At 41.0% G+C, this 23,990-nt stretch overlaps 1 protein-coding gene across 1 annotated transcript in view; it reads left to right on the top strand.

Annotated features, from left to right (window-relative positions):
- unc13b (unc-13 homolog B) overlaps positions 1-23,406 on the top strand; it is a 404,018-nt gene extending 380,612 nt beyond the window's left edge. Inside the window, exons 39-44 of the mRNA XM_033037251.1 lie at positions 2,958-3,014; positions 4,842-4,922; positions 5,814-5,961; positions 14,768-14,860; positions 19,860-20,019; positions 21,338-23,406. Coding sequence (XP_032893142.1) covers positions 2,958-3,014; positions 4,842-4,922; positions 5,814-5,961; positions 14,768-14,860; positions 19,860-20,019; positions 21,338-21,623 — 825 coding nt within the window. The 3' untranslated portion in view covers positions 21,624-23,406. The remainder of the gene's footprint in view (positions 1-2,957; positions 3,015-4,841; positions 4,923-5,813; positions 5,962-14,767; positions 14,861-19,859; positions 20,020-21,337) is intronic.
- The last annotated feature ends 584 nt before the right edge of the window (positions 23,407-23,990 follow it).

Here is a 23,990-nt window from a genome sequence, read left to right as displayed (position 1 = left end):
TGGATTAAAGCATTGGAGAAATACCACTTGGAGAACTTCCCCGTGGAAGCCGCAATTGAACAACATTTTTCAATGTGTCCCCTTAACTAAAATAATGACAAACTCCTCAATCATTGATGACCACATATTTCTTTGAACGTACAGAGCAACTACAATTAAGTGCAATTATTCTGTATGCTGTTAATGTCACTGAATAATAGTAAATTACATTCTCATGTAATGCAAGGAATTCACAACAGTCTTGAACCATAGCATTAACTGACGCCCAAGGAAAAGGATAATAATTGCTGTATTATCTGGTCAGCACACGTCAGTTTACTAAGCTTTGGTCAACACCTGGCTAAAATGTTGGCGTTGAGAGTTTATTGCTATGACTATGCTTCCCAAGACTCTTTACTGATATTTATTTCAAATAGTATCCAGTACAATTTTGAAATAACTTTGTGTTCAAGAAGGAACTGCAGATGCTGGAAGATCGAAGGTACACAAAAATACTGGAGAAACTCAGCGGGTGTAGCATCATCTATGGAGCGAAGGAAATAGGCGACATTTCGGACAGAAACCCTTCATCACGCCCTGCCCGACCAAGCTTCCAACCTCATCGTTCCCCAGCCCCGCACGGCCCGTTTTTACCTTCTCCCCAAAATCCACAAACCCGGCTCTCCCGGCAGACCCATTGTCTCTGCTTGTTCGTGCCCCACCGAACTCATCTCCACATACCTTGACTCCATACTATCCCCCTTGGTCAAATCCCTTCCCACCTATGTTCTAGACACCTCAGACACATTCCGCCGCCTCCGCGCATTCCACTCTCTAGGCCCTCACCCCCTCATCTTCACCATGGATGTCCAGTCACTCTACACCTCCATCCCCCACCAGGATGGCCTCAAAGCCCTCCGGTTCTTCCTCGACCAGAGGAGCAACCTATACCCAGCCACTGACACCCTCCTCCGCCTAGCGGAGTTGGTCCTCACCCTCAACAACTTTACGTTTGACTCCTCCCATTTCCTCCAAACAGAAGGCGTAGCTATGGGCACACGCATGGGCCCCAGCTACGCCTGCCTCTTTGTCGGGTACGTTGAACAATCCTTGTTCAATACGTACCAGGGCCCCATCCCCGACCTCTACCTCCGTTACATTGACGACTGCTTTGGGGCCACCTCCTGCACCCACACACAACTGACTGACTTCATCCACTTCACCACCAACTTCCATCCGGCACTCCAATACACCTGGACCATTTCCGACACTTCCCTACCATTCCTTGACCTCACCATATCCATCGCAGGGGACAGACTTCTGACCGACATACACTACAAACCAACTGACTCACATGGCTATCTGGACTACATGTCTTCCCACCCTGCCCCCATGTAAAGACTCCATCCCCTACTCCCAATTCCTCCGCCTACGCCGCATCTGCTCCCAGGATGAGACGTTCCACACCAGGGCATCGGAAATGTCCTCGTTCTTCAGGGAACGGGGATTCCCCTCCGCCACCATAGATGAGGCTCGCACCAGGGTCTCATCCATACCCCGCAACACTGCTCTCTCTCCCCATCCCCGCACTCGCAACAAGGGCAGAGTCCCCCTAGTCCTCACCTTTCACCCCACCAGCCGGCAAATACAACAAATAATCCTCCACCATTTCCGCCACCTCCAACGTGACCCCACCACTCGCCACGTCTTCCCATCTCCCCCTATGTCTGCCTTCCGCAAAGACCGCTCCCTCCGCAACTCCCTTGTCAATTCTTCCCTTCCCTCCCGTACCACCCCCTCCCCGGGCACTTTCCGTTGCAACCGCAAGAAATGCAACACCTGTCCCTTCACCTCCCCCCTCGACTCCATTCAAGGACCCAAGCAGTCGTTCCAGGTGCGACAAAGGTTCACCTGTATCTCCTCCAACCTCATCTACTGCATCCGCTGCTCTAGATGTCAGCTGATTTACATCGGGGAGACTAAGCGGAGGTTGGGCGATCGTTTCGCCGAACACCTCCGCTCAGTCCGCAATAACCTACTTGAACTCCCGGTGGCTCAGCACTTCAACTCCCCCTCCCATTCCCAATCCGACCTCTCTGTCCTGAGTGAGCAACCCCGGAAATTGGAGGAACAGCACCTCATATTCCGCCTGGGTTGCTTGCGTCCGGATGGCATGAACGTTGAATTCTCCCAGTTTTGCTAGCCCTTGCTGTCTCCTCCCCTTCCTTAACCCTCGAGCTGTCTCCTCCCATCCGCAAGAACTCACCTCGCCTTGGGCTCCTCCTCCTCCCTTTTTCCTTCCTTCTCCCCCCCACCCCCATCAGTCTGAAGAAGGGTTTCGGCCTGAAACGTCGCCTATTTCCTTCGCTCCATAGATGCTGCTGCACCCGCTGAGTTTCACCAGCATTTTTGTGTACCTTTGAAATAACTTTGTCTGATTCTGTAAAAGAGGTAGTCAATTACTTATCTTGCTTTTCCTAACATTGCGGCAGTTGCTGGATATTAATTACTATATTTATGACGTGTAGTGCAGTTAGTTTCTACTCTGTAAATAAAATATGTACATTTATCAGCATAACAGGTAGAGTTTTTTTAGCACTGTAGGTGTGTAATCCCTTTGGGAAGCACAAACAAAAGCTATTTATGTCAGTAGTACACAGGATTTTTATTTATCTGGTAGATATAAACTAGAGAAATAGTTGACTCAGTGTGCCAATTTCTTTTAACCCTGGGAACATTCAGGTAATTATGAAATCAGCCACCACCTCAAGTATTATGTAACGTATTAATACCATAATCTCATTGATATGTGTTCTGATTTAAAATGTTATGTTTGTTGATTATGCATGCGTGTGGTGTATCTAAGCTATGCAAAAAGCGTGCAACTTGTATTCCACTTTGTTAAATGTTTTTTTCAAGATTCTGTGGCGTTTCCTGCTTCTAATTGCCTTTTTCCCTTTTAATACATGCTGGCACAGGGTACTCAGTTGATTTTTACTGCCGCCAAAGAACTTGGGCAGTTATCAAAGCTGAAGGTATTTTTGTATCCATTGCACAAACAGTAAATGTACGCTGCATAGAAAATACATGACCTGTTTTTTTTTGGTTTTTTTGTAATTTGATGTGCTAAAAATATTTTTGTTTCATTTATTTTTCTATTATCAAATAAAAAGACAGAATTTGTTTTTGGTTCTTCATAAAATACAAAGTTATTTTGCAGTTTGTACATATGGTTTTTTTGGCATATGGTGTGACGATAAATGGAACAACAACAGATAGGAACCAAATTTTAAAATTATTTGTGGCCTGTTTCAAGTTTCAGTGGTGATAATCAGATAAAAATGGCTCAGCGTTGCAACAATGTAGACCTGAATGCATTTATCTGTTTCAAATATAAATTTGAATAACATAAAAAGCACCCGTCCGCTCACTCCAAATGGAAATGGAAGGATTAAATGTCTATTTTGCAGGACCTCGGGAAGGAAATAAACTAAATAGGGAAAATGTTCACGAGGAAAGTTTCAGTTATATGCGTACCTTTATAGTTATTAATAAGGATGTTACCTAACATATCTTTGAGCTGATTTGTTTAAGAAAGAACTACAGATGCTGGAAAAATCTAAGGTAGACAAAAATGCTGGAGAAACTCAGCGGGTGAGGCAGCATCCATGGAGCGAAGGAATAGGTGATGCTTCGGGTCACAACCCTTCTTTAGACTGATGTGGGGGTGGAGGGAGGGCAGGAAGAAGAAAGGAAGAGGTCACAGACAGTGGGCTGTGAGAGAGCTGGGAAGGGGAGGGGAAGGAGAAAGCAAGGACTACCTGAAATTTGAGAAGTCAATGTTCATACCGCTGGGGTGTAAACTACCCAAGCGAAATATGAGGTGCTGCTCCTCCAATTTTCTGCTTTCCGTAATTCCATGGTCAATTTGTCCCATCCCACCCAAACCACTCTCTCTCCTAGTACTTTCCCTTGCAACCGCAGGAAATGTTACACTTGTCACTTTACCACCACCTCAACTACATCTGAGGTTCACCTGCACCTGCTCCAACCTCATCTATTGCATCCACTTCTCTAGGTATCAACTGCTCTACATCAGTGAGACCAAGCGCAGGCTTGGCGATCGCTTCGCACAACATCTCCGCTCGGTTCGCATTCACCAACCTGATCTCCCGGTGGCTCAGCACTTCAACTCCCCCTCCCATTCCGAATCTGACCTTTCTGTCCTGGGCCTCCTCCATGGCCAGAGTGAGTCCCACCGCAAATTGGACGAGTAGCACCTCATATTTCGCTTGTTTACACCCCAGCGGTATGAACATTGAACATTTCAGGTAGTCCTTGATTTCTCCCTCCTTCCCCTCCCCTTTCCAGCTCTCCCACAACCTACTGTCTCCGCCACTTATTTTCTTCTTTACCTCCCCCCCCCCCAACCTCCCTCCACCCCCACATCAGTCTGAAGAAGGGTCTCGACCCGAAACCTCACCTATTCCTTCGCTCCATAGATGCTGCCTCACCCGCTGAGTGTCTCCAACATTTTTGTCTACCTTAGGAACAGATTTGATCAGTGGCTTTATTTTCTTTCTGTATTGTTTGTGTAATTATATAAAATGACATATTGTTGACTTCCAAGCTTAGATTTCTGCCAATACATGGTCTCCAGGCAAGAGGTGCGTAAGTCTTTAGACTTCCATCCAGTTACAATGCAAATTAATTACTAGCAGACAAAAAGCATGTTTTCATGTTTTTGGTTCCTTTTGTGGAAGTAAACTCGAAAAAATTTTTCCTATGCACCTTCAGTAGAATACGCATTTTCCTCACATTTACGTGAAATCTGTTCATGAAATGTTTGATATTTTTTGAAGGATCACATGGTTCGAGAAGAAGCCAGAAGCCTTACACCAAAACAGTGCGCTATCATGGATTTGGCACTAGACACAATTAAGGTAAATAATAGAAATTCAGTCTAATTTTTGATGTATCCTCTATGACAAAGATGAGAAAAAAAATCTAAGCCCTTCTAATCGTAATGTAACTAACCATTTTGAGTTTAGTTTAGAGATACAGCACTGAAACAGGCCCTTCGGCCCACCGAGTCCGCACCGACCAGCGATCGCCACATATTAACACTACCCTACACACACTAGGGACAATTTTCACTTATACGAAGCCAATAAACATTATGCTTCATTAATTGCATTTAATTAGGTTCAGTTGCAAAATCTGATGGATTTAGTTAGTGTTTTGATCAAACTGATGGCTTCCGTCAAATTGTAATTGTGGTTTTCAATTGATTGATTAATATTTGTATATTAATATTGTAGTGAACAAGAATATTTTCCATAAAATGTATCGTGTTTCAACTTGAAAATACTGTTAACATTAATGTATTACTATAGTCAGAAAAATATCATCATCTTTGTAAAGTTTGGAGGCAAAAGTATGATGATGAGCATGCAAGGCATTGGCAGGCACCGATAAATAATAGGTTTATTTGTTTATAAGTATTTTGGGAGAAGGGTTCCGATCCAAAACGCCACCTATCCATGTTCTCCAGAGATGCTGCCTGACCAGCTTTACTCCAACACTTTGCGTCCTTATGTCTATTAATATCGTTGAAGGAGAAAAAAATATGGGAACAGATTTGTACTTTTACAGAAATAACTCATTTAATAAAAATGATAATCATTCATATTTTTATAAAAAGTTATCAACCAAACTTAGTTTACAAAACAAAACTCCCTCAAAATGAATTAAAATAACTCCTGAATACCACACCATGGATACATCTATGTTCATGAACCCAATTGCTTATATTCATATTTTTTTCATTACAGCAATACTTCCATGCTGGCGGAAATGGTTTGAAAAAGACTTTTCTGGAGAAGAGCCCAGACCTTCAGTCATTGCGATATGCACTCTCTCTCTACACCCAGACCACTGACACGCTCATCAAAACATTTGTCCAATCTCAAACTGCTCAGGGTAAGTTTATCAAAAAAGACTTTCACAGCAGCAGATTTCTACATACTGCGGTTCTGAGAAAAATGGACACTATTGTTATGAAGGTCTTCACATGCTATTGACTTTAAAAACACAAAATGTAGTTCTATTTAGACCAAAAATTAAACTTTATGGAAAGCTTTAAAGTCCAACTATAAAATAGGAACGACGTGATAACTATCACATAGCTCATGCCTACATTTATGCTCCAGTCAGGCCTCCTCCTGTCTTACCTCATCTACACATTCTCTCCTCTGAGATCTGCCTCAGCCACTCCTCATGAAAGCAAATCCCACATTTTCACCACTGTCTTCAGAATTTTCTAACTGATTTCCTGATGATCATGATCTTTAGTTATGATCTACTCCACAAGAAATAGGGAACCTTTATTATGTTACTCAATGTTTAGCATTTTCAGATGAGTATAACTTTACAATATATGTAAATATGTTTGCATCCTCTTCAATGCCTTCATATCATTTTTACAATAGGATGACCAGAGATGTTAACAGTACTCCATGTGGCCTAATGAAAGTTTGAATTATGTAAATCAAGAATGTTAGATTTCATTTTTTTCCTACTGCCTATGGGTGCCAAGAAAACATTTCTAGTCCATTCCAAGATTATTAATGGCACTTTGAATGGTCACTCTTGTCATAATTGGCTGAATTCTCAAGAGGTTATTTTAAAATAAAAGCAATTTTAGATCAAACAGCTTCGCAATATACTAAATTAGCATGTTTCTGTCGAGCCACTAGGCGGCATGTGACAAATGTGAAACTCAGAAACTCAGTAGCACTGATCTCAGCAAGGTTTTGGCAATTAAGCTCTGGGGTAAAACCAGCTGCAGAAATTCAAGAAATAATAGCAGACTATATGTATACCTACCAAAAGGGACTGGTGGTTCCTTAGCAATCCAATTAATATGTTGAAAGGAATATTCCACCAATTCCACTGTTCACATCCCTGTATCCTGCAAATTAATACACATCCATTCATAAGTTCTAGAATTTGGCCATCGAGCCCATCATCATTCAATCATGGCTGATCTATCTTTCCCTCTCAAGCCCATTTTCCTGCCTTCTCCCCATAACCCTTGACACCCTTACTAATCAATGCCTCTGTATTGCACTACTGGGATAAACAAGTCAACCATAGGGTAAATGAGGTAACGAAGCAAACATCTCAAAATGTTTGCTGGGAGTATCTAATTAAAATGGAGTAACATCTTTGTCTCGTACATCGACAAAACCTTGTCCTATGAAGCAACAAGATGTTGGGCAGGGGTATTGAGATGCCGGTGCTTCTTAACAGAGCAATCGATGGTGTCATGTTGCCCACTGCAGTGTTTCACTTCTGTCATTTTTACAATCCAGTAAGCCTGGTGTCTCTCTCTGCCATGACCCCTTGACTTTGTACCATTAAAGGGGCTGTCCCACTGTACGAGCTATTTCAAGAGCTCTCCCGAGTTTAAAAAAAAAATCAAACTCGTGGTAAGCACGTAGAACGTGCGTAGTGGGTACGTCGGAGCTCGGGACATCTCTTAGCGGCACGTAACGCTAACAGCAGGTACTCGGGAAACGCGGTAAGCTCGTGAAGATTCGTGAAGATTTTTCAACATGTTGAAATATGTCCACGAGAGCCCCGAGTACCTACGAGCGGCTATTACCGTAATTCTCCGAGTTCGAATCAGGGGAAACACGGGAGAACTCTTGAATTAGCTCGTACTGTGGGACAGCCCCTTAAGCAGCGTGAGTGAAGGTTGTGTTTCAATTATACAATATCATACAAGTACACTGCCCCATAAAATCAGATATGAATTGACCCAAAGTAAACCTAATACCATTTTCTGGGCCCACTGTAGCATTCTGGTACCTTCCAGTTAACAATGAGACTGAAATATCACACATTTTTGGCTTTGAGATGTTACATTGATTCATGGAAGAACGTACTTGCATTTTAAAATGGTTGCAGTTTTCAGGAACTTTTTAATCCTGTCACTATCTCTCCACTGCCAAAATAATCCATGCTTGAGAATCCTGAATCACCAGATTAATTATAAGCAGGGGTCATGTTGAGATGTTTGTTTTTGTGTCTGCTTCCCATTCATATATGATGCCATCAGAATTTATGTTCAGGAAGTTAAATTAGTTATTTGGTTTGAACTGACACCAGATCCTTAAAACTATATACCGGCAACTTCACACTATGGCCGTTTGGATAACAGAGATTTCAAGTATCCTTTATTGTCATTGAAATTTTGTGCCTTGCATTGCATAACATAGAATAAAATAACAAAACACACAATAAACACAGATTTAACATCCACCACAGTGAGTCCACCAGGCCCTCCTCACTGTGATGGAAGCCAAAAGTCTTAAAGTCCTTGTCTCGTCCCTCCTTGTTCTCCCTCTGCGTTGAGGCGATCCAGGTTTCCGATGTTGTGACCCCGCCAGGTGCTGGTAAGTAAATCCCGCGGCTGAATCCGAGCACCGCGAACGAGCCGGTCCAAACTCCGCGGCCCGGGGCGGTCGAAGCTGCCACCCTCCAGTCCAGTGGACGAAGCTGTTGTTACAGGAGCTCCGGAAAAACAGGTCACCAACCTGTGACCTGCGAGCTCCCGACGTTGTCGTCCACTGGGCCCGCGGCCGAGCCTCCGAGGCTCCGAGGTCGGGTCGCCGCCACCACAACGCCGCCACAGCCCCGAAGTCGGCCAGCTAAGTCCTGGCTCTGCCTCCGGAGCCTCGAGGTCGGTCCCAGTTGGAGGCCGCCAGCTCCGCCATGAGGCCTCAGCGCAGTCGGAGACGGAGACGGGGGATATGACAAGAAAAGGTTGCATCCCCCCGAAGGAAGAGACCAAAAACATGTTTCTCCCACCCCCCCCCCTCCAAACATATACAACCTAATAAACTAAAATTAACTAAAACAGGACAAAAGGAAAAAAAAAAAAAGAAAAAACAGAGACGGACTGCAGGCGAGCCACAGCTGCTAGGGCAGTGCCGCCACTCTCTTTGCACAATTCACAAACCACTGCCCAAAAATTTGAGAAATGGAATGAAATTCGCTCGCACAAAATTTAAGTGAACATAGTAAACAAATAAACATTTTTTTTCAACTCTCATTTCTTGACTCGCACAGCTGATACGGCTGGATAATTTTCTAGGAAAGTTGCTCCTTCATTACGTGGAGGTACACTGTATTGTCAGGATGAATTTTTTGTATATTTAAAAATTTGAAGCTACAAATGACCTGCTTTTTGCACAATTTATGATGCCTTGTTATGGTCTTTTGCTGCAAACATTACTGCAGCCACTATGATCGCATTTTATACTGGTCTTTTGTACTTTGCATTGAGAATGCGCTGCTAGATACATTCAAGGTGTGTTTTTCTGGTCAATAATATGCATGAACGAGAGAATGGGAAAATCTGCCTATTTCCATGGTTTCTCGTCTTCCACTGTTGCAAAATGATGCTAAGTTAAAAGATAAGCCATGATCTTATGAAATGGCAGAACAGATGAGAGGCCATATGGCCTATTTCTGCCTATTATTTTTGTGTTCTTATATTCCAGGTCTAGATGATATAACCTGTATTCTTATTTCATTTTCTTCTCCCTTTTGTTCTGCCTGCTGACTTTGATAACATGAATCAGTGCATGGTGGAAAGGGTATTAGGGTCACCGCTAATGTGGACGCTTCTCCTGACAAGGGTATGTCTGAGTCTAATGTTGCGCAGCTGTGACAACATTAGTAAAATGCAGGCGTGATAAATCAAAACCTTTCCATCATTACTAGAGTGTTTCAGAAACCTGTGTTTGATAGCTGTAATATCAATTGCTAATGATTCTTACGATTTATAACCTAGTACAATACATTTTTATTGTGCAAGATACCTTTACTGATTCGGAAGTTATATCTAGATCAATTACTAAAATGCACAAACACAAAGTTTACTTTTTATACTGGGATGGAGGAAGTAGTTAAAGAAATAGGTGTGAAGTTTGAAAGTAAGAATGTAAAATCTATGTTGTTGTGCTTTTCTTCTATTAACAAATAGTCAGATAGTTTTGGATATCTGTATTAATACCCCAGCAATTGTATTAAAACACGTAATGATTGAAATGTCGATATACGGATTAAGTGTGCTTTGTCCAAAAGACTGTACACATATGAGGTTCAGTTTATCAAGAGAATATATATGGGAACATGTGACAAAAATAACATTGTACCAAAAACAAAATAAAAAAAACTGCAGATGTTGGAAATCTAAATTAAAACAGAAAATGCTTGAAATACTCAGCAAATCAGTCTGCATCCGCCGGAAGAGAAACAGAGCTAACGTTTCAGGTCAAAGATAGATTTGTGTGGGATTTTGAAACAGAATTAAAATGGCTAGCAACTGAGACATCAAGATAGCCATAATAGGTCTAGTGCAGTGCTCAGCAAAGCAGTTATCAGGTCTATGTTTGGTCTCTACGTGAGCACATTGCATTCACCAAGATTCAAATTAATCTCTGTTTTATCTAGGTCTGTTTAGGATGGAGGTGAGAGAGGTGTATTAACAAATGTTACATTGTCCCCAGTTGCAATGTAAGGTGTCTGAGGAGGGGGAGGAATGGTTGGGGAAAGATGATTGAACTACAGTCACTGAGAAAGTAGTCCTTGGGTTAATCAGAATGGATTGGGGAGAGGATGATCTGACGGGTGGTGCGATAATGTTGATAATAGTGGAAATGTTGAAGAATAATGTGCAGTTGCGGAGGCTGGAGGGTTTAAAGTTAAGGACCAAAATAATCTATCTCTGTTCTGTCTGGGGGAGATGGATGAGAGCAGAAATACAGAATGAGAGATGATGCAGGAGAGGGCTTAGTCAACCACAATATAAAACAAAGCTATAAAAGAGGATATTTCAAATGTCCTGGAGTGGAAAGCCTCATCTGAAAAAAGTAGCGTTGGAGATGGAGAAACTGAAAGGGACTTGTGCCAATCAACCCCTCCTCATCTGTATCCACCTATAGATTGCTAACTCTTGACCAATCCTTCTTCCCTTTTTTATACTGTTAATCTCCCTTCTGCTCTTTCAGACCATATTAAAGGTCCTAATCTGAAAGATTGACTGTCCATTTCCCTCCACAGACATTTGTTGACCCATTGAGTTCCTCCAACAACTCCTTTTTTTGCTGTAGATGCCAGCATCTGTAATTCTTGTGCCATCCATCTGTGGTGTTTTTTCATCAGAATTGGCTTGTTTCTGCACCATGTCTAATCTGCCGCAGATTTTCAATACATTTCCTGAGCCAGGAAAGTGGGCAAATTTGATTTGCCGCTGAGCACTATCTCAAATCAGATGCTGGGGTGTAATCGGAGATTCCCGGCGATAAGATGTGCAGAAACTCATGACTTGTACATTTGTCTTAATTTGCTACTATCCGTATGGAAAAATTCAATGTAATCATTCTGTTTCTCTCACAGGTGATTTCCTACTGTGTGTTCCTAGCATTTCCTGTTTCATAATATTTGACCTTCAAAGTATTTTGGTTTCATATGCATAATTGGATTATAACAGAAGTGATATCTTGAGAAAGGTCTTCTATAATGTCTTCCAATTCGTTATTTTTCAACATTCAACATCATGAAAGAAAACATTTCGCTGAGCATTAAAATGTAAAGCTCATGCACACATATGTAAAACAATAGGAAATTGATAACCAGTATTACTTTTTGATATGTTGTTGGAATCAATAGCAACCAACATATTTACCCTATATTGGTATAGTATTTAAATGCTCCTCAGATTTTGATTTAATTCTAGGCTAAGGTCACTAGAGTATCAACTATCAAGTTTAAACCCTTTTTTGCTAAGTTAGAGCATCTAAGTTAGGCAGTGTGTGACATGGGAGGTAGGGATCAATAAAAGGCTTGGCAACAAAAATATTAGGTAGGTTAAATGTCATCCATGTGTTATTTCAAAAGGGGCATAGAACTGGTATGTCCTCCCATCATTTGGTAAACTACCAAGAAAAAAGATATAAGAAATATTGTGAATATTAACCGATCAAATTGCCATTGCAAAAATTGAGTATTTTTATGATATTTATTAGCTAATTAGCTCCAGATATTTTTCAGCTGTTTAAATAATCCTGAATTTTGAGAGCCTTGATCGATACTAATGATACTCTCTCCATATGACCTTATCTTAATATACATAGGCACGTTATTTTTGACCAAACTTTTGTTGCCTAGTATTGTTAGTTTCACCCATTCAAGTACAGGTCCACAACCTTTTATCCGGAGTTCCGGAAACCGAAAAACTGAAAACCGGCCATTTTTTCCAGGATGTCGTCTGCACACCAAAGCTCGCGTTTGGCGCCAAACTTGACCCGAAACGACCCACGGTCAACCCAGGTCTGTACTACTGTAGCGGCTGCCTCCTCCCCGGAGACCGGGGAGACACTTAAACATCTGTAAATCATTGATTAAATGTTAGTCAGTTAGTTTGGAGGGCTTTTATGTGAAGAAGGGGGGAGAGGGGTGAAGGGGGAAACTTTAATTCTTAGTCCCCTACCTGGTCGGAGAGACGGGGAGCGGTCAACGCCTTACCGGGTCGCCGTGCAGTAAGCTCCGGAGCGCTGTGGCCGCCAACTCCCAGCTGGGGCTGCGGGCGTCCGGCCGCGGGCAGCGCCGGTTGTAGCTCCGACCCCGGAAATTCTACCCCTGGCTGCGCGGCGCTCCAAATCCAGCGCGGCCCGCGGCCGGACGCCCACAGCCCCAGCACCGTTCTGGCCGCCGACATGTTGTGTGTCGGCGGCCACAGCGCTCCGGAGCTTACTGCACGGCGACCCGGTAAGGCATTGCCCGCTCCCCGCTGGTATCCCAGCGCTGCGACGCCGCCGACTCCCAACATCGCGGAGCTGGGGCTGCGGGCGTCCGGCCGCGGGCGGCGCTGGATTTGGAGCGCCGCACAGCCAGGGGTAGAGTTGCCGGGGTCGGAGCTCCAACCGGCGCCGCCCGCGGCCGGACGGAGCCCCCAGCTACGCGATGTTTTGAGTCGGCGGCCACAGCGCTCCAGAGCTTACTGCACGGCGACCCGGTAAGGCATTGCCCGCTCCCCGCCTCTCCGACCAGGTAGGGAACTAAGAATTAAAGTTTCCCCCTTCACCCCCCCACCCACCAACCACATAAAATCCCTCCAAACTAACTGACTAACATTTATGCAATGATTTACAACGATTCCCCGATCTCCGGGGAGGAGGCAGCCGCTCCAGACTTTTCAAGCCGCCCGCGCTACCTACCTAATCTACGCTAAAAATCTTCCATTCGGAAATCCGAAAAATTCCGAAATCCGACAAGTGTCTGGTCCAAAGGCTTTCGGATAAAAGGTTGTGCACCTGTAATAAAATTCTTGTGCTTTTATCTACTTTGAGACAAGATCTTTTGTAGCGCAAGACTCCAATCAAATTTCAAAATAATGTAATTTCTAAAAGAGTTCCTGAACTGGAACTTCATGTTCTTGCAAGGAGGGAAGGTATAATTGAGAAGTGGATTACTGCAAGGAAGTAAACTTTTGCTCACATTCCAACTCCTTTCTATACACTTGCAGTGATTGATGAAGATTAGATCATATCCCTAGAAGAGAATGATGTACAGAGGATGAAAACAAAGCACAGTGAGAACCGAAAAAAAAAATCAATTTAGTTTTTATTGTTACACAACCCAGCACCAAATATGGCAAAATGAATAATTACATTCGCCAAAGTATTACAGTGAATCTGTTTAATTGTAATTGTCTGAGCGTGCTTACACAAAGTGGTGTGAGTAATTTAGATTGATAGATGCAAATTGCAGAAAACATCCTCACTAAAGTAGAGGGGAGACAAAAATGCTGGAGAAACTGGCGGGTAAGGCAGCATCTATGGATCTATGGAATAGGTGATGTTTCGGGTCAAGACCCTTCTTTGGAACATAATCCCCTTGTCTGTAGTCCACCAGATTCAGTCCAAGTCAAAGCTTGTGTCTAAATGGAGCTTTGGGCAGAACTAAAGGATTCGGATGAAATAGCTGCTGATTGATAAAATTTATTCCATCGCTTTTCCAACAGTGACAGAAAGGTTTTGTTAGTAAAAAAAGACTTAGAAAATGTGAATAATTCTTGCATCAAGCTTTGCATGTCATTAATTCTTTTTTTTAAATGCCCACCGTCTTTAAAAATCCAACCAAAAACTCAAGGGTTGGAATCTGCTTCCATTGAAAGAATATGGTATTTCCAATGTTAATAAATGCATATTTCTACAATATTAAAAACAATATTATGTCATTGCTCCACTTCCTGGAGATGGTGAATAGTGCACATTTGTAATTTTCCTCTCCAGTAAAAAAAGGTAATCTTAGTATTTGACCCTGGTTTGGTACCTCAGTGTAATAATTTAACAAGCTATCACTTCTTAAAGCACAACATGTAAACATCTTATATGGAAACTATTGAATCAATTAGTATATTATTAGATGTTCACTATATAATGTACTAAATTTCACTAAAACCAATGAAGCAGTAGTTTCTGATTTCTTTCAACCGGTCCAGGATGCAGGATTTTAACCCTTACTTTTGATCAATATGTACGCATGACTAATATGTGGTATGTCGTGCATGGATGACATCAAATATTTCAAGCATGAGAACCATATATTTTAATATCACAGTACTTTTCATAGTTGTCTTATGTGAATGTCTTCACACATTGATGATAAAATAATTTAAATGTTCCATCTTTATACTTTAATTATTAATCAGGCTCCGGTGTGGGTGACCCAGTAGGTGAAGTGTCCATACAAATAGATCTTTTCACCCATCCGGGAACAGGAGAACACAAAATAACAGTAAAAGGTAAGAACTGCATCATTAATAGATATACAAAAGGTACATTGGTTCCCAAAGTACTTAATGAGAATCCATGCTCCAATCGGTTAAAATTAAAACAAAATTCTCGTTCCTACCACTTCCATTCAAAGATGGTAAACTGTTAACGTATAGTTGAATGCTCTTCATTGTCACTTTTAGATCTTTTTTATACTTTAATAAATTCATTATTGGCTATAGCATGGATGCTTTTCTCACACTTGTATAATTCCTGTTTATTTGATTTGTATTAATATCAATTATTATATCTTTTCAATTTATGAATTTAAAAGTTTCTCTCTACTTACCTTATCTAAATCTGTCATGATTTGAACACCTCTATCAAATTTATTTGGAACTATAAATTCATGTTATTACTTTGAGATAGTGAAACAAGTACAACTCTAGTCCCCTATTAGCAGCAACGCCTCAAGCATGCAACCAGATTGTTTTTCAAGTGCAGTTTGTAATATAATGTATTACTTAGTCTGCTGCAAAAGTGGATGTGCATGACCTGTGTGTCCTTCTATCACAAATGCATTAACTGCTGTAAAGGAATAGTGCCAGGTCAATTACAGTTTTAAATGCTCTGTTAATACTCGTTACATTCAAAGTACAACCCGTAATATGTTAAAGATTGAGCACAGCAGGTTAATGTTTGATGAGTAAATTTATTGGAATAATGTTAGTATGAGATTTCAAGTTCTAAGATTTTACAGATATTTTAAATTTACTTTTTCCATTCCATCTTTCAAAAAATATTTTCTGTTTGTCTTTGATTTACATCCTGAGCAGTCCCTATAAATGAGGGTAAGGGAATGTGCATGGGTGTTAATTTTTATGTTTAAGAAGGAACTGCAGATGCTGCAGAGAGACAAAAATGCTGGAGAAACTCAGCGGGTGAGGCAGCATCTATGGAGCGAAGGAAATAGGCGACGTTTCGGGTCGAGACCCTTCTGTTAATTTTTATGTCCTATTTGCTTACATGGAATAGGTTATAGTTGCCCTTTTCATGAACAGAATGAGCAAAGAACTGATATCATTCAAAAGCTTCTGTGATAAGTAGGGTTAATGCATCATCCATATGAATCCAGGATCCTGAAAAGCCATTAAATAAAATACAAAGGCAGTTGGTAGTGATGTTATGCTTTACAAAGACATTGTTTCGCGAATTGTTTCTCTAGGATATCTGCAACTATAGATATTGTGAACTTATGCAATTCTGTGCTCAGGATCAACACAGAGCTGATACTAATCAGGTGTATTGGTATCGATCACTGACCCGCTTCATATGTTTTGCTGCACACAATAATAGATAATCTCATAACATTTGAGAAATGTTGACATAAGCATATGATGTTGAAGACTGCAGGCAAAACCTATAAAATGTTATCGGTATCGATAAAAACTTGGTGGCTGGCATGGACCTGGTTTACAGAAGGACCTGCTTCTGTGCTAAATGATTAAAATAACTCAGAGCTTCCGTGGATTTTGAAGAAACAGCAGCAAAGAGAAACAGGAAAAAGCAGTGATTGGTTCTAGCCCGAGTGGGAGGAGAGTTAGAAGTGAGTCAGAGGGGGAAAACAATTTAAAACTAAGGAATTTGGTTTCTAAATTGGTAAATTGGTAAATTAGGCAATTTATCAGTCAATATAAGCAAGACGGCTCTTCGGGAGCGGCCTTGTGAGTAAAGTGTGAGTCTTTGGCTCGAGAGTCTTCGGCGAGGAGGCTGAGGAGAGGAGGCTACGCATAAAGCTCGAGAGGACGGAACGCGGTGAACACATGTCGGGACAGATGAGACAGTGTGAGGCTTGCAGAATGTGGGAGCCCAGGGACACAGATGGAGCCTCTGGCTGCTACAACTATGGCAAGTGCGTCCAGCTTCAGCTCCTAAAGGACTGTGTTGGGGCACTGGAGAAGCAGCTGGATGACCTCAGGGCCATCCGGGAAAACGAGAGTTTCCTGGACAGGACCTACAGTGAGATAGTCACGCTGAGGATACGGGAAGAACCAAGGTGTGTGACGGAGAGAAAGGGTGGAAATCGTGGAGTGCAGAAGACTCAGGTGGCTGTGCCTAATGAAAACAGGTACGCCCTCTTGGGAACTGTCCGGGGAGACGATGTTTCCAGTCCGAGCGGCGGTCACGTCGGTGGCTCCAATCCTGGAGATGGGACTCGACCGGCGAGACCGACATTGGGCACAGCCCTAGTGGTGGGTGACTCCATTGTCCGAGGAGCGGACAGGAGATTCTGTGGCGGCAGACGAGATGCGAGGATGGTCTGTTGCCTCCCTGGTGCCAGGGTTCAGGATGTCATGAGCTGAATTCAGAACATTCGAGAGAGAGAGAAGGTGAACAGCCGGCAGTAGTTGTGCACGTAGGCACAAACGACATCGGGAAGAAGAGGAAGGAGGTTCTCCAACATGTCTTCAGAGAGTTGGGAAGAAGACTGAAATGCCGGACTTCCAGGGTGGTTATCTCTGGCTTGCTTCCGGTACCTCGTGCTAGTGAGGACAGGAACAGGGAGATAGGGGATCTGAATGTGTGGGTGAGGGGCTGGAGCAGGGAGCAAGGATTTAGATTTATAGACCACTGGGATATCTTCTGGGGTAGGGGTGACCTGTACAAAAGGGATGGATTACACCTTAACTGGAGGGGGACTGACATTCTGGCAGGCAGGTTTGCTAGGGCTACACGTGTGGGTTTAAACTAAATAGTGAGGGGGAGGGATTGACAAATTGGGAGTATAAAGATTCTCGAATTAATGGGAAGGAAAGTTCGAGAAGGGACAACAGAGTAAGGTCAGGGCCAATTGCGAGCGGTGCGAGGGGGGAAGTGAATATGGAGTTCAAAGTGCTGTATATGAATGCGCAAAGTATAAGGAATAAAGTGGACGAGCTTGAGTCTCAGTTAGAAACTGGCAAGTATGATGTTGTGGGAATTACTGAGACATGGCTGCAAGAGGGCCAGGGCTGGGAACTGAATATTCAAGGGTATACCTCCTATCGAAAAAACAGACAGGTGGGCAGAGGGGGTGGGGTTGCCCTGTTGGTGAGGAATGATATTCAGTCCCTTGCAAGGGATGACATTGATACAGGAGATGTGGAGTCAGTATGGATAGAACTGAGGAATTGTAAGGGTAAAAAGACCCTAATGGGAATAATCTACAGGCCCCCAACCAGTAGCCTTGACATAGGGTGCAAGTTAAATTAGGAGTTAAAATTGGCATGTAGCAAAAGTAATGCTGTGGTTGTTATGGGAGATTTCAACATGCAGGTAGACTGGAAAAATCAGGTTGGTACTGGACCCCAAGAAAGGGACTTTGTAGAGTGCCTTCGTGATGGATTCTTAGAACAGCTTGTATTGGAGCCTACCAGGGAGAAGGCAATTCTGGATTTAGTGTTATGTAATGAACCGGATTTGATAAAGGACCTCGAGGTTAATGAGCCATTAGGAGGCAGTGACCATAACATGGTCAGGTTTAATCTACAATTGGAGAGGGAGAAGGGTAGATCAGAGGTGTCAATGTTGCAGTTGAATAAAGGGGACTATGGGGCCATGAGGGAGGAGCTGGCCAAGGTTGACTGGAAAGATACACTAGCAGGGATGACAGTGGAACAAAAATGGCAGGTGTTTCTTGGAATAATACAGAAGGTGCAGGATCAGTTCATTCCCAGGAGGAAGAAAGATTCCAAGGGGAGAAAAGGACGACCGTGGCTGTCAAGGGCGTCAGGGACAGTATAAAAATTAAAGTGAAGAAGTACAATGTAGCAAAGATGAGCAGTAAGCAAGAGGATTGGGTAATGTTTAAAGAACAACAGAAGATAACCAAAAAGACAATACGGGGAGAAAAGATGAGGTACGATGGTAAGCTAGCCAAGAATATTAAGCAGGATAGTAAAAGCTTCTTTAGGTATGTGAAGAGGAAAAAAAAATAGTTAAGACCAAAGTTGGACCCGTGAAGACCAAAAAAGGTGAATTTATTATGGGGAACAAGGAAATTGCAGATGAGTTGTACAGGTACTTTGGATCTGTCTTCACTAAGGAGGACACAAACAATCTTCCTGATATAGTAGTGGCCAGAGGATCTGGGGTGACGGAGGAACTGAAGGAAATCCACATTAGGCAGGAAATTATGTTACCTAACATGAAGTCGCTCTAGAAATCGTGGATGCATTGGTGCTAATTTTCCAATGTTCTATAGACTCAGGATCAGTTCCTGTGGATTGGAGGGTAGCTAATGTTATCCCACTTTTTAAGAAAGGTGGGAGAGAGAAAACAGGGAATTATAGACCAGTTAGCCTGTCATCGGTGGTGGGGAAGATGCTGGAGTCAATTATAAAAGATGAGATAGCTGAACATTTGGATAGCAGTAACAGGATCGGTCCAAGTCAGCATGGATTTACGAAGGGGAAATCATGCTTGACAAATCTTCTGGAATTTTTTTGAAGATGTAACTAGGAAAATGGACAAGGGAGAGCCAGTGTATGTAATGTACCTGGACTTTCAGAAAGCATTTGATAAGGTCCCACATAGGAGATTAGTGGGCAAAATTAGGGCACAAGGTTACTTTTTTTGCTGTGGCTGACTAGGCCTATCCTTGATAGGCAGACCCTCCTACAGCTTCCACAGGTGAAGCTGTCTCTGGCCGTTTGAATTAGGGAGTGTGTTGCTGTTGCCGTTTTGTGGTATCGGCACCTGGCCTCAGGATCTTGAACCACTGCTGTCATGTTTCTTCATACCCGTCTGGGGGACCTTTCTCCACCTCCCCCGATCCTCAGCAGCCTCTTCCCCGTTGTCAGTGTCAATGTTAAACATTGTCATATCTCTTTTAATCATATCCTTGTAGCAAAGTTTCGCCAAGTAATTCAAATTAACAAGAACAGTATTAAATACTATGATTTGCAAATGGATCTAAATTTAATCTGGAATTTGATTTGATACTTGTTGTAACTAGTGAATCAGTATAACATGATTTATGTTTTACAGTGGTCGCTGCTAATGATCTCAAATGGCAAACAACTGGCATGTTTCGCCCATTTGTGGAAGTCACAATGATTGGTCCACATCTCAGTGACAAGAAAAGGAAATTTACTACAAAATCAAAGAGCAATAACTGGGCTCCAAAATACAATGAGACGTTTCACTTGTGAGTAAATTATCATTTTTTTATGAGACATTTTTAATGATAGCTTTACTTAAGTGTCGTAAACAATCATTTGTACATGGTTGAAAATAATGTGTGAAAAAAACATATTTTAATTGGGAATTTCAGTATAGATGTATAGTCAAGAAAGGACTCAAATCATTTAATAATTTAGAATTTGGCGTCTCCTGAATAATCCAACCTACCCATACCCCAAAGAGGGTCTCCGTTTGCAGCAGCAGACTAAGCAGCAAAACCAAGACCAGTTGGGCATCCTCAAAATAAAGCTGATAAGGTTAGGTTATATGGCCCTAATCTAATGACTTGACCATGTCCTAATCTTTTTATATTTCTGCTAGATCAGAAGCAAAACTTCTCTCTGCCCAATTTATCACCTTCCAAGGGCACAATCTTATTGAGATTGAGACTGCATAAAGTATGCCAATTTTTTTTAGGAGGAAAATCTGCTGCCTTTAAGCAATTGCTTTAGTGACTCCAGAATCACAACAAAGAGGTGTCATAAATCTACCAGTTCTATATTACCAATATGATACACAAATATGATACCCAACAGTTCATTGGTATATGGTCACACTGATCAGTTCTGTTCTGTATTTATTTATGCCTACTTTTTTCTGTTGTGCTGAATTATGAATATCATTGCTATCATGTCATTTTATTCACCCCAAACCAGATAACTAACCCTGGTTAAATGAGGATTTTTGATGAACACGCCAAACTTAAACCAGAGATGCAACATTAATGCTACTAGACAAAAGAATTGCATGTGAAACAGTGGAAGTTTTGAATGTTAAAAAATCACATGATATGAAGAAACCGGGCAGTGCGCTTACTAAAAAATCTATGTATTATACAATGCAATATCTGCATTTTTGACAGTGCATGATGTCTCTCTGGTTGTAACTTTGCTGAGAGGTCACTTATTGAGAGACGCCAGGGTATCAGATTTCAATAATGTACTGAGGTTCATGGAAGCTTGGAAAGTGAGAGTACTCATAAGCAATTCCCATGTTGCTTTGTCCACCACCATTCCTTCCCCCCACCCCCCTCCACATATCACCCCTACAGTTCGAGCAGACCGAGCAATCTCTTATGGCTGATCAATTAATACTATTACTTTTATGGTACCTTCGATGAATTCTATGAAATGTCAGTCCTTATTATTAAAAAAATGAAAATATATACATGTGATTGGTTGTCTTCAAATAGTTTTATTGCTTTAAAATAATCAGCATTAATAACCTCACCTTAAACCAGAAAACTCTTCTCAGTAATATTGTTTTTCTTTTTCTTTTTGCAGTATATTGGGTAATGAAAATGGTCCAGATTCATACGAACTACAGGTCTGCGTGAAGGATTACTGCTTTGCAAGAGAAGATCGTATTATTGGGATTGCTTTAATGCAACTACGAGATATTATAGATAAAGGCAGCTGTGCTTGCTGGTGTCCACTAGGCCGCAGAATTCACATGGACGAGACAGGATTAACTGTCCTTCGAATACTATCACAAAGAACCAATGATGAAGTGGCAAAGGAATTTGTCAAACTAAAGTCTGAGTCTCGCTCTGCTGAAGAGGGCAGTTGAATTTTAGAGGGTTGATTGTTTCAGTGGCTTGGGTCACTTTTGTTTCTAATTTATACCTCGTGCCAATATGTGCAAGTGTTCAATAATTATCTTTTGTAAATGGGACCCTCTGCACTACTCTGTCATTGTTAATAAGGCCGTGTTGTATACCAATCAAAGTATAGATCTTTATGTGAATTTTATTTATTTACAGTAATCAAAAAAATTATATTGTGTTTAGAAATAAAAAAGGTTATTGCTTAAAAATAGGATGCTTACATTTATGTAAATAATTTTATGAACTGAACTTGAGGCTGTGATCTCAATATTTTTTCACTTCAATTGAACACTGTGATACCATAATTTAGTGAGATGAACAACTGAGAAATAGTTAAAAATATCCTAACTCATGCCTAGTGTCTCGGTTTTTCATCTCTCTCCCATAGGATTGCCAAAGGTTGTCTTTATATTGTTGTAGATAAAATCAGACATTCCATTTAGTAATATTAAACATTTGTAATCCAATGCCATGTCGGGGTTAATTTTAGCCACAGGGGTATCAAGCTTGAAACTTCTGTTGTTGCTTTACTTTAAAAAAACTACTCAAAAAGTGGATAAGATTATGGAAGAAAGGTTGGCCAAATATTTATTCAACAGATTTTTTCTGATTATGTTTCTGATAAAGTGTGAAAATTAACCTAAATTTGTTATCACTAACAATTGTGGAATTTTTCTGAACATAAGAAACTTAGGCAGTGAACATTTTGAAAATCATTACAATTACTTTGTGCACTAGTGTTAATTTTGAAATTCTAAAGGAGTGCATAAAAAGCTATACTTCTATTTTTAACAAATTGTTTTTAAACAACATCATTTCAAGTTAATCTATTCTGTAATTCATATTCATGTATTTTGTATTATTTTATTTGGGAAAATCAAAATGCTTTTGTAGGTGAATTTTTGAGCAGGTTCATCTAATCATCCACTATAATATTGCCAAAGGACCCTGGGAAACCTTGAAAAACTGTTCATGTGGTTTCTCCCATATTTACAAGAACCCCTGCCATACCTACAGCAGACGACTGAAAGAGCCCTTACAGATATTCTGCCTGTACAATACTAGCATTGGATAATATTTGTGTTATTTTTACATTGCCATGTAATGTGCCATTTATTTTAAATAAAGTATTGTAATTAATACAATAAAGTCCCTTCCAAGTACAGAAATAGTAGACTAGACATTCTTTAAGCCAAAAGGTATTATTCTGTTAGTAAATGTTATAACGTCTTTGTAAAAATTGGATTTTTAAAACATTTAGCCCTTTATTCACGAGAAAGTTAAGTTACCAATGAAAAAACTTTGACTAAAGATTTTCACAAAACATATTGCTTGAGTTGTTTGGAAAATTGTGCAATCAGATTGATTAATTTACATAAGCAAAATGCATTTTAAATGTCAGAGAAAAAAGTTGTTACAAGGATGAGGCAATAATTGTGCAACCAGTAAATGCTTTTAATAACCACCTGCATTTACCTAGTTCATCCAAAGTGCTAAACAAATCTGAAGACACTTCACTAGAATGTTAGCAAATAAAAAAATGGAAAGGTTGTTACACATATGTTTTTAATATATCTGCCAGAGTGATTAGACTGAGGGAAGATATCCATGTGTTGGCAGAATCAATTGGTTTCCGTTTTAACTGTAACAAAACCTGATTATTAAAGTTGAATGTGTGACATATTTGAGTAATTACATTAATTTTGGAACTCTTTTCGGATAAGATTATAATCTAATTAAATTAAATCCAGACTGTGTGTGATATTTTTCAAGGTGAAAATATACGCTACTTTTAGAGATTGTGGTATGTTTTAGGTATGTTTCCAATAGTTCTGATGACTATACCACTTTAGCCCAGAAATTCCTCATTGTCCATTTTACACAATGTCTGCACTCAGCATGAGTTTTATTAATCCTTTAGGTTTACCTGAATATTATGGACAAGCTCTGTGGATTTCATTTCTTCATGGGAAACATAACGCCCAGGAAATTCCTGAGTTTTAATACATCATAAGTACTTTTACAAAGCACAGGAGAAATTATGAGCTTGAGCGCTTTGCCTGCTGATTTTTTTTCAATCTTTTTCTTTCATATTTGTCAGTCGTAATCATTCCCATCAGAGACTCAGTCTATATATTTTTTTGTTAAGATAAACCATCACCCATCCCTTCTCTTGCAAAAGGTGTAGAATATTCCATGAACATTCAACTCCAAGCCTATCAAATGGAAAATAAATAGCAGATTCGAGATATCGAGATGACCGAGGCCAAATAGCAGGAGGAATTCTCAACTGTATTATGAGACAGCAGAGCTCCTTAAGCATTCTTTGG

Source organism: Amblyraja radiata, chromosome 1, assembly GCF_010909765.2.
Source record: "Amblyraja radiata isolate CabotCenter1 chromosome 1, sAmbRad1.1.pri, whole genome shotgun sequence".
NCBI lineage: Eukaryota > Metazoa > Chordata > Chondrichthyes > Rajiformes > Rajidae > Amblyraja > Amblyraja radiata.
The sequence above is the reverse complement of the archived record's forward strand: the minus strand, read 5'-3'. Positions and strand labels throughout refer to the sequence as shown.